This window comes from Fistularia commersonii, chromosome 17, assembly GCF_037954325.1.
Source record: "Fistularia commersonii isolate RoL2024-O1a breed Wild chromosome 17, RoL_Fcom_v1.0, whole genome shotgun sequence".
Classification (NCBI taxonomy): domain Eukaryota; kingdom Metazoa; phylum Chordata; class Actinopteri; order Syngnathiformes; family Fistulariidae; genus Fistularia; species Fistularia commersonii.
The window spans coordinates 13,866,969-13,877,500 of record NC_141300.1 but is presented as its reverse complement, the minus strand read 5'-3'; the positions used below and the strand labels follow the sequence as shown (position 1 = coordinate 13,877,500).

The 10,532-nt window shown below is 50.2% G+C and overlaps 3 protein-coding genes across 5 annotated transcripts in view; 1 reads left to right on the top strand and 2 right to left on the bottom strand.

Annotated features, from left to right (window-relative positions):
• The window catches only part of psmd7 (proteasome 26S subunit, non-ATPase 7), a 4,392-nt gene extending 1,652 nt beyond the window's left edge, over window positions 1–2,740 (bottom strand). The window contains exons 1-7 of the mRNA XM_086163919.1: window positions 2,591–2,740; window positions 2,099–2,190; window positions 1,334–1,426; window positions 1,158–1,255; window positions 987–1,067; window positions 613–704; window positions 38–236 (exon numbers count right to left, since the gene is read on the bottom strand). Of these exons, the coding sequence (XP_086020045.1) occupies window positions 38–236; window positions 613–704; window positions 987–1,067; window positions 1,158–1,255; window positions 1,334–1,426; window positions 2,099–2,190; window positions 2,591–2,664 (729 nt within the window). The 5' untranslated portion in view covers window positions 2,665–2,740. The remainder of the gene's footprint in view (window positions 1–37; window positions 237–612; window positions 705–986; window positions 1,068–1,157; window positions 1,256–1,333; window positions 1,427–2,098; window positions 2,191–2,590) is intronic.
• Window positions 2,741–2,762: 22 nt separating this feature from the next.
• LOC147225272 (dynein light chain roadblock-type 2) lies at window positions 2,763–4,277 on the top strand. The gene is made up of 4 exons (XM_086163921.1): window positions 2,763–2,820; window positions 2,907–2,982; window positions 3,066–3,233; window positions 3,351–4,277. The coding sequence occupies exons 1-4, from the start codon at window positions 2,818–2,820 to the stop codon at window positions 3,392–3,394; spliced, it is 291 nt and encodes a 96-aa protein (XP_086020047.1). The 5' UTR covers window positions 2,763–2,817; the 3' UTR covers window positions 3,395–4,277.
• LOC147225271 (genetic suppressor element 1-like) overlaps window positions 4,206–10,532 on the bottom strand; it is a 28,979-nt gene continuing 22,652 nt past the window's right edge. For all 3 annotated transcript variants that reach the window (XM_086163916.1, XM_086163917.1, XM_086163918.1), the window contains exons 7-16: window positions 9,743–10,014; window positions 9,173–9,479; window positions 8,480–9,078; window positions 8,282–8,394; window positions 7,926–8,196; window positions 7,607–7,717; window positions 7,160–7,531; window positions 5,930–6,229; window positions 5,725–5,828; window positions 4,206–5,625 (exon numbers count right to left, since the gene is read on the bottom strand). In XM_086163916.1, the coding sequence (XP_086020042.1) occupies window positions 5,488–5,625; window positions 5,725–5,828; window positions 5,930–6,229; window positions 7,160–7,531; window positions 7,607–7,717; window positions 7,926–8,196; window positions 8,282–8,394; window positions 8,480–9,078; window positions 9,173–9,479; window positions 9,743–10,014 (2,587 nt within the window). In that variant the 3' untranslated portion in view covers window positions 4,206–5,487. The remainder of the gene's footprint in view (window positions 5,626–5,724; window positions 5,829–5,929; window positions 6,230–7,159; window positions 7,532–7,606; window positions 7,718–7,925; window positions 8,197–8,281; window positions 8,395–8,479; window positions 9,079–9,172; window positions 9,480–9,742; window positions 10,015–10,532) is intronic.

Below are 10,532 nucleotides of genomic sequence, written 5' to 3'. Positions count from 1 at the left end.
TGCTCAACAATAAACAGGTCAAAAACAAAGTACATACCAGAAGATTGACATCTGGCAGCAGATTGAAGACGTCTTGCAGCTGGTAGATGATCTGGTGGTTGATGGGTAGTTTCCCCGCTGCCACTCTCTCCAGGTAGGAGCGGATGTCCAGGAGCTTGGAGTTCAGACCCTTCAAACCATGAACCTGGTTTGTGATCCGCTGTGACAGGGTGCCCACGGTGGTATCCTTTATGTCTCTAGAGAGGGTTTAGCAGGTATGAGTGAACACTGGGGCTGCTGGAGCATAGAGCAGACATCAGCCTGACCCTGGACAGCAATGATCCGCGAATCATAGCAGATCATATACTGAGGTCCTGAGCTAACCTGGAGGAACATGCTTGGTTTTCATGGTGACAACATAAACACTTCAGATCAGTGTAGCCAAAGTAAATAATGCAGCAGGTCAATGAGAGCCTCTGTTTTACTCGGTGATAGGAGGTTATCTTGTACAAAAAGAAACGAACAGCTGAACAGCACCTGGATGCAGGCGCGCTTTGCACCACTGGCTGGAGAACATGCGAACAGCATGGTGAGAACAGCACGGTGAGAACACAGATGATCGAAGTTCACTACCTGAGCAGATGCTCTACTCCAACTTCTTCTGCTTCCTCTGCTCCAATCTCACTGGTGACGTGTTCAAAGGTCTTGGATGTCGGTGTCCCGTCCTGAAAACATAGTCGCCTGTTTGACAGTGGTCCTTTCCCATAACTCTAAATTCAAACAAATACTACCCAAAAAATCGATTTAGTTTGTACTATTCTAAAAGTGACAGACGTGTATATTATAGTTGAAAATGCCCGCCTGGCTGCATGGCTACAAATCATGTAATGACTGACATGTAAATTGCACAATTAGGATGATGTATCCAATAAAAGCCAACGAAAAGCACTGACTCCAGACGCTTAGCATAGCATCTGTGTTCACATAACATCAAATCACCTACTTACATCATGGATTTCTTCGACAGAGATATACGCTTCTGTGGGTAGACCAAGATCTTTGGGCTTCACGTCAATAATCACTAATACCTGGTGGCAAACAGATGCAATTCTCAGAGGAAACTTTATTTCAAAATATGTCTACACAACACAAGGTACGGGAGAAATGTGATGATGTACCGAGTTGGTGCAGTATTGCTTGATGAGCTCATTGATGGCGATATCGTTCTTATGCAACTTTGGTCCTGTGTGGTACCATCCCACTATCCTTTCTCTGGCTGAGCACAGGGAAGAAGAGATTGCGTTAAAATAATAAATGATTTTCAGAACAATGTGGGGCACCACTGTATTCCTACCATTGACTTTCTTGAACATGCCATACATGTTCTCCAAGTAGTCATGGTCCAGGAACCACACGGAGTCATCCCTGTCGTCCTCATCAAATGGCACTGGAAAGAAACCCCAACATGGTTGGAAACAGACTCAACACATTGAAACAACCATTTCAGACTCAACGTTGTTGTTAAACTTATATTTTAGTGGACTGAATATCTCACTACAGCTGGCTCAATTCCTCTGAAATCAGAAAATCCACAACAGCTAAATAAAGGATGGATCTTGCAGAAACTGTCATCAGAATCCTCCTTGAAGATCATATAAATGGCCTTATGTGACAATGTCATCACATTATGGTTTTAAAGCAGTTTGCACTGAAGGCATTCCCATATTCTCTCTCTCTCTCACACACACACACACACACACACACATACATACATACATATACACACACACTGATGTAGGCAGAGATCCAATACAAGGCGCTAACCAAACTGGGGGGTTGGTGCCTTGCTCAAGGGCACTTCTGTGTGCTGACAGGGGTCAGGGGTAGAACTGCCAACCTTCCGACCGGAGGGCCTGACCAGATGAGTCATAGCCACCCCATGTAGGTCTGATGTTATGACCCTAATCTAATGCACATTAATGCAGTGGGTATCTTATACTATAATGAGAATGAGAGTGAGAATGAGAACAACATTATTTATCCCGAAGGAAATTGTTGTGCCAGAGTTTCAAGCAAAAACATAATAGTAATACCATATAAGACTGTTATGGTGACTCACCTGCAAAGCTGTTTGACACATCAAGAACTTTCTTCTGCCACGATCCCAGGAGGACCCCAACCACCCTCTTCTGATTGCCTACCTTCCCTATTCTGAGGGGTTGGGATAAAAAACCGGCACAAGAATCTGTCAGTGATTCTCAACAACTAATGGTTATTTCACAAGCAAAAATCAATCGTTAGCGAATTGATACTGGACGCTAAGCTAATATTGTCGTGTTAATAGTAAATTATATGACGTTACTTGTGCTAGTGTCGTCATAAACATTCGATATAAAAGCCTATTTCCGTTTCCATATTGATAGTTCCCACTATTATTAGCTAATAAACAAAATAAACTTCTACTCGTAAGCTAACTAGCTTGCTACTAGCATGTCTGCATTGACTGTCAATGGGATTCTGACTCAGCACGGCTAACTTAGCATGGCAACATCCTCATGCGCCTAGAGCACTAACTACCACAATCCACCGGATTACTTTTAAACCTACTAACCTGTTGAAATGATCGACAACGCTGAGCAACACCAGGGGGTGGACAACCACATTTTCTACCGCTAATTCCGGCATTTTCTCGCTGTCGTGTTACCGCACTCAGAGCACCTTCCAAACAACGACGGCTCGTGCTCGTTTCCGCCTGGGTGTGACGTACTTCCGGCTCCCTTAGCAACACAGAGACGCACGGCGAGAGTTTCCACAGATGTTCAGCGTCCGACAGACGAAATGGTAGGAGCTGTTCCTCTCACTTCATCGCATGATTTCCCGTTAATAACTTGATATTGAATGATAAACACGTCGCTCTGTGTCTGCAGGCTGAAGTTGAAGAAATTCTGAAGCGGATCGAAGCCCACAAAGGTGTGATCGGAACCATGGTGATCAATGCGGATGGTGGGTCCGAACCTCCAGGATGAAGCCACGGGGCTGCATAGAAAAGATATTTTGGTTTATATGTATTTTTCTATTTGCGTCAGGTATTCCCCTCAGAACCACTTTAGACAACTCCATCGCGGTCCAGTACGCAGGACTCCTGCACAACCTCACCCTGAAGGCCAGGAGCACGGTGAGGGACATCGACCCCCAGAATGACCTGACTTTCCTGCGTATCCGCTCCAAGAAGCATGAAATCATGGTTGCACCAGGTAAGTGTGCAGGTCCAGGTGACCCCCGCAGGGCCGATGACAGTGAGCCTCTCTGTGTGCTTTCCCCTCGACCCCGGCTGCAGGATAAACATGTCTGCCTGGTCTTTTCTTCTCCAGAGAACGACTTCCTTCTGATAGTCATCCAGAACCCATGTGAATAGCTGCCGGACGTTTCAATGAAAGTCTGCTTTGAGATCATCACATGATGGCGGTAACCCTCCTTTGCCGCTGTGCGTGAAAGCCTTCTTCAGCTGCTTGATCTGATGCTCTAAATATAACCAGTATGTGAGGACCTGCAGTAAAAGATGTGAATCGCATGGCTGATCAATTACATTTTCTAGCAATCAAATCACTCCTACCGATGGTTCTGAAAGGAAGCTGTTTGCAGCGTGTGTGCCCTCCCAAATTATCCACCGCCAAACATCCACGTCAAAACGAGGCTAGTAGTGAGGCGTGTTCGTCCGTATTTGTTTTTTGTTTTCCAAAATCAGGTGACGTGAACCCTGTCGAGATTTTCTGATAATACAAGGTTCTTGGAGGGCAGGAACACTTCATCTGTTGTATTACTGTGATATTCATCTAAAAAGTTTGGTAAATCTCTACTAAAAATGTTCCTTAGTATAAATAGAAAGCTTAGCTCGGATGTCATACAAATGATTTGTTAATAATACCAGGTGTAAAACAGTTAAAGAGATGGCCTCGTGTAAGTAGGTCACGGGCAACAATCTGACAGCAGGTCGCAGAGGTCATCATTTGCATAAAAACTGCATTTCTGCGGGACAACAGACAAAGTATTGTTCTGGGATGGTCTGAGAGGTTCTGGTATGATGACCATTCTTCTCCTACCAGCTGAGAAATCTTGGTAGAAGAAGAAAAAACACAGAGGAAACCGCCACGAGATTCACCGGTAGCCATTCACCCTGTATTTGACGCTTCCTCTCTCCTTTGTACCTGGCAATAACTAATTAGACATTTTGCAAATATTTTAATGTGAATTTCCATTGGAATGTACAGCAATATATGTCAATAAATAATGAATCACAATTGTACAGCCCAGATGATACACGACAAGTGATTCAAACCAGTTTCACAGCAGAGTTGTGCGGAGGCCGTCCGGACGTGGGGAGGGCCGGATCATGGCGCCGGTGCCGCTCACGAGGACCTTCTAGATTTGAACGGGCTGGTTAGAAGAGGCAAAGGAAAAGCCCAGAAGCAGTGGCGTCCTTACCGTAGGGGTACGGTCGCAGTGTCTTCTTTATGTCACCGGAAACAATTAAAAGCTCTTGATTTTCAGAAATGTAAGTAGAAGTGCAGTACTCTGTCGGAAATGACTGTAGTCACACTCAGCCGATGCTAGCAGGCGCGAACGCACGATGTTTATTTCCTTCGAGTTTGATCAACATTTATAGGCGTACGGATGGACGAGTATTAAATAAATCAGGATGCAGCTTGGACGATGGCGCGCATCTTCTGTCTTCAGTGACCTCGGTCCGCTGGAGACATGCCGACGTCACAGAACATTTCTGGATTACATTTGTTCTAACCCCCCTCCCCCCCAGCACACACACTCTCTAGATATTTGTATTCTGACCAGCAGCAATTCAAACAAAATATATATGGCTTCCCAAAATAAACGCTTGAAACGATAAAACATACAAAATTCTTCATCTATCACAACTGACATTACAAATGCAAAATGTATTAAACCCCCAAAATACCTTACTATTTGCCTTAATATAGATTTCCATGTTTGCATCCTCTGCATCTTCCTCCTCCACGGACCTGTACTCAGCAGACGCCACACGTCACACGACACCACGCAGAGGACGCTAAAGTATCTCTCCTGGTGTCTCTTCAAGTGCATCCCGTCACGTTTAAGGCCTGAGGTGTGCTTTGTGATTTCTCCGCTCGTTTTTCCCTCTGAGCGTGGACTGAGTGGCGGCGCTCCCACCCCGCCTGCCTGCTTGCGGACCGGACGCCGCCGTAGTGTGGATTCCACGGAGTTTGTGCAAAAACCCTCGCTGATACGAGCCGGCGGGTGATCTGACCGGGATGCTGCCGTGCTTGGATAGCGTTTAAGTCTTGGAGGAACGGGGCGACCGCCGCGAGTTACCGTTAAAAGATGGCAGAAGATCAATTCAGTTCTGAACCGGTAAGGAAACATGGCGGGGTTGAGGGACGAGGGTCGGCTCCGTTCACCTTCACGAGGAGGGGGGGGGGGGGGGGGGGGGGGTCAGAGGTCGGAGGTCAGAGGTCACCTGGGCGCGTGCCAGCTGAGCGGCCCCCGGCCCCAGTGGATGCTGGGTAGCGTCAAACACCGACGGAAGTGCTCGAGCTGGGCTTGGAGCTTCTCTCTCTCCTCTCTCACCTTCTGCCTCTGACCGACCAGCTCCTGGAGAAACAACACCAGCTCGATTCAGATCTGTTTTCTTTTTACAAGCCGCACCCTCACCACCGAGAGGCGGAGGACGTGGTGCTCGGAGCTCCTTACCCCCATGGTGAGCGACAGCTGCTCCGCCGTCCGGGTCAGGGTGTAGTTCTGCGCTTCCAGCCTTTTACACTGAGTGTGAAGGACCTGCCTCTCTATACTCCATTCTTGGGGACAGACAGGGGGGTCACGTTTTAAGATCCGCGCTCAGGAACCAGATGGATCACAAAGAAGGTCGACTTGAGTTCCTGTGTTGACGCTGACTCACCTTCTACGTACTCCTGATAGGCGTCAAAAATGGATTCAATTCCCTGCCACTTTCTCGGAGGTTCCTCCTCGTCGTCTTCCTCCTCCTCCTCGTCCTCCTCCTCATTTTCTTCCTCCCGCCCGGAGTTGTCTTCGTCTTCGTCGTCCGAGAGGCGTTCCCTGCCGGGCGGCGCGGGGTACAGGCGGTGGCCGTTGACCTGCGTGGTGCCGTGGGTCCGGCTCAGGGCCTTCAGCGGAGGTATGCAGTGAGCTGGAGAGCCCTCGGCCTTCACGCTGGCCTCTCTGACACCAAGTGAAACACCTCACAGGGGAAAGCAGAACAGCAAACCGGGTCAGTCCTCACAGCCGCACAGACAAAAAGAGGCTGCTGCTTTCAGGGGTCCTTTCAGTCAAATTCCCAAAACAGCCCGTCATTTTATTCAATTATAGTATTAGATTAGTGGAAGACACTTATATAAAGTTGACGTAATCATTTTCAAAAAAACCTCATATTATTATGATTATAATGATGATTATTATTAGCAGTAGCCGTAGTATTATTGTTAGGTCATTATTATTATTATTGTTGTTATTATTATTATTATTATTATTATTAGTGGGAGTATAATAATAATAAAAATACATAGGTTTTCTATCGCGCTTTTCATGATACTCAAAGACGCTAGTAGTAGTAGTAGTAGTAGTAGTAGCAGTCGTATTATTGTTAGGTCATTATCATTATTATTATTATTATTATTATTATTGTTATTATTATTTATTATCATTATTATTATTATTATTATTATTATTACTAATATTATCAGTGTAGTAGTAGTAGTAGTAATAGTAATAATAGTATTGTTAGGTCATTATGATCATACCATCGTGTTATTATTATTATTATTTTTTATTATTATTATTATTTTGTCATCATTATTATTATGTCATCATTATAATTGTACTTAGTTAAACAATTATTGGTATTATTGCTGCTATTGTTATGAATGTTATTATTATGATTATTATCATCATAATCATTATTGTGAAATTATCATTAAAGAAAACATTCTTATTCTTTTTAAGATAATACTGCATTGATCCTCATTATTATTGTATTATTATTATTATTATTATTGTCATTGTTGTTGTTTTTGTTGTTGTTATCCCTTGTGGTTACTTGCAAGTATCTTTTTCACCACCAAGTGTCAGTGTTTGGCAGCAGACCCCCTGGTGGATCACGGTTGCCGCTCACCTCTGCTGGGCTGCGAGCTGTGCGTGGACTGCAGCACAGCCTGGTGGAAGTGCTGAGCGAAGGTCTCGGGGGTGACCCTCTCCCACGGCCGGCACCGTCCGTTCTGCGGCGGAACGCCGTCCTTGCTCTGAGGAGACGCTCCAACCCCGCTTTTGTGGACCCTCTTGCTCAAATGGGTCTCCAGGTACTCGGCCTTGTGATGCTGCGAGGATAAGGGCGGGGGGACCCGAGCCACCTGCGAGTCGGGCGTCTGCCTCGGGGCGTCGTGATTCGGATGCTTGGCTTTGTGCAGATACGGCGGGGAGGGGCTCGGCGAGTCCGGTAAAAGGTGTCCGTTCGACCGACAGGGCAGAGGAGCGGCGGAGGAGTCACCTACAAGGACATGAGCGGGGTTGGTCCCTCTGCGTCTAAATCTGAGAACGGGTATCTCCTAAGTATGTCGCTCACCGTCTGCAGCGGGGGGACTGCTGCACCCCGGCTGCGAACTGTATCTGAGGGTGTCCAACGTCACGCTCTTCCTATGGATGGCCTTCAGCAGCTCCTCCGTCCGCTCTTTATCTGCACAGGAACAGGAGAGGGACACACCTGAGTGACGGCTGGATCTGAAGAGAGCTCCAACATCGTGGCTCAGCTGGTCACTAGATGCCTTCAAGAGGACCAGGTTGAAAAAGTGTATGGATGTTTTACAGCTTCGGATGGAAGGGGATGGCTAAGCTGGCAGGTTTGCAATGTCTGTGTGTGTGTGTGTGGGTGTGTGTGTGCGTACCTCTCCTTTGCTGCGGGCTGACATGGTTGAGCTTGAACATGAGGAGGAAGTCCTTCTTGTCTTGCAGGCGGGGGCAGCTGTTCATCTGCTCGGCGGTGAAGGGTGTGCTCAGAGGGGCGGCGGGGGGCGGGGCCTTCCTCTTCCCCTGGACGGCGTGCGGGGACGGGCTCCTCTCCAGCATCATGCTCCGCCGTTTCCTCCTCTTGCGGGCCAGCAGCTCGTCGCGGTGGGCGAGCGTGCTGAGGCCGCACAGCCGGAGGAAATCCACTTTCTTCGGGGGGGAGGCAGAGCGGGACGGGTTAGACAAAGGCATCGGGACGGGGTGAAGCTGCGGGTTTGCCGGCGCGGTCGTGCACCTCTGATGATGCGTGCAGCTTCAGCGGCGGCTGCTCCGTCACCCTCCTCAAATGCGCTTTCACCTCCTCCTCGTCGCTCTCGTCGTACGAGTCGTTCAGATCGTAGTAGTAACCTGGTAGGAGAAGAACGCAGATACAGCCCTTCGTTCTTTGAGGGAGCCCCCCGACGCCGCCCGGCACCCCCGGCCTCCTGCCCACCTCCTTCCCTGGCGTCCCTCCTCCTCTTCTCCTCCAGGTCCAGCTTGCTGAGCAGCCTGCGGTGCTGCTGCAGGACTTCGTCGTAGACCAGCGCGCCGTCTGGCTGCAGGTTCTGCTTGTCCCTCACAGGGGACGGGCAGGCGTCCTGACGCCCGCCCCCGAGGCCACAGGTCCCGGGGGGTGTCGGGGGGACGCAGGGCCCGGGCTGGAGGGAACCGACGTGATGATAGAGGAGCTGCTGGGCTCGTTCCTGCTCGGCCTTCATCCACAGGCCCATCTCCTGAGGAGCCTCCCCTCTTGCCGCAGGGACCCTGTCCGGGGCCTCGGCCCTCCTCCGGCCCCCCTCCTCCGCCTCGCCGCCCCAGCCCACGTGGGGCCGCTCGGCCCGGCCCGGCCCCGGCGGGGGCCGACCGGTCGGCGTGTGGAGGATTTGTTTACGGCGGGAGTCTGCCGGGGAGTCCAGGAGGGAGGCCGGGTTCCACAGGGTGGTCGGGGGGGCGGGGGGGTTATGGGGGGCTTTGGGGGAGATCAGAGGAGGGGGGGCGCTCAGGCCCGGAGGCAAGTCTTTGCTGCCCGGGTTGTGATGAGCTGGAGCAAGTCTGTCGGACACACCAGCGGGAAGAACCCGGTTAGATACCCACAGCCGCGTCGCTCAAGGAGCTTCATCGTCCCCGATGCACCTCTCCAGCCTACCTGTGGCCGTCCCTCCTTGGCTCCGCCCCTTTCCCGGGCGACCTGAGGCCCAGCTCCGGCGGCGCCTCCCTCTCGTGGCCTCGCTGCCTCGTCAGCCACGCCTCCTCGCTCGCCCTCTGGGTCATCATGGCGGACGCCAGGCCCGCGTGGAGGCCGGCCCCGCCCACGGCGTGGTGCTTCCCCAGGTGAGAGGGCACCAGGCTGGGCACGGGCTGGGGAACAGAGCCCCTGGAGGGGTGGAGGCCCGGGGCCAGGGGCAGGAGTTTGGGCGCCTGGAAACCCGCGTGGTCTGACTCCTTGGCTTTGTCTGGAGACACCCAAAAAGTTCGAAAAGCAGTGAATTTTACAAACGTGATGCAAATGAGAGTGAATTTGAACACATTGGATACCACTGGAAGACCTCTGCATCTTCTCACACACAATATTTGTGCACACAAGGAAAAGCCAAGGATGTGAGAGGAAACAGCAATGTTTCCCAGTCATCTCACACACACACACACACACACACATACGCACGCACGTCTGTGGTTGTCCATTGGTGTGTGTGTGTGTGTGCATTGGTGTGTGTACCCTGTCTGGTCGGGGTCAGCCGTCCCCCCGCCCGGGTCCTGTCCTCCAGCGGCGCCCTGCGAGCCTGCAGTTCAGCCAGGTAGTGGCTCTCTGCTGCTCGGACCATCTGCTGCTGCCGCTCCCTCTGCCTCTCCTTCTGTCTGTCCAGCTCTCTCTCCCGCTCCTCCTCCCTCTCCCGCTCGCGCTCCAGGCCCGCCTCGCGCTCCCTTTCTTTCTCTCGTTCACGCTCCTGCTCCCTCTCTCGCTGGCGGAGCTCGTTCTCCATCTGTAGCCTGTGGGGGAGGTTGACAAGTATATACGCACACACACACACACAGACACACACACACACGAGGGGAGAAGGTGAGAGATGCAACACCCAACATGAGGTAGATATTAACCACACACTGCTGAACCTCACACAAACATTCACACACTCATAGAGACGCGCATAAATGTGTACACACACATCCTCCATTTACCATGAGGGAAATAATCTGCACACAGCATGACTGAGCAGGAGCAGATGAACACTTAATAGATATCCACAGGAAAAAGACACACACACACACACACACACACACACACACGCACGCACGCACACACACACGCACACACACACACACACAAACAATGGGAATGAAATCACCAGCACGAATCTGCATTACCCAGCCATTAAAGAACTGGATGATAAATACTATTCATTTGAAAGGCTCGCATTCCCCTGGTGCATTCAGGCGCGTGGAGAAAAAACACGAACATTCTGATGCTGGGAGGAAAAAAAAAAGGCTTAAAGCACTGACAGTAAAAA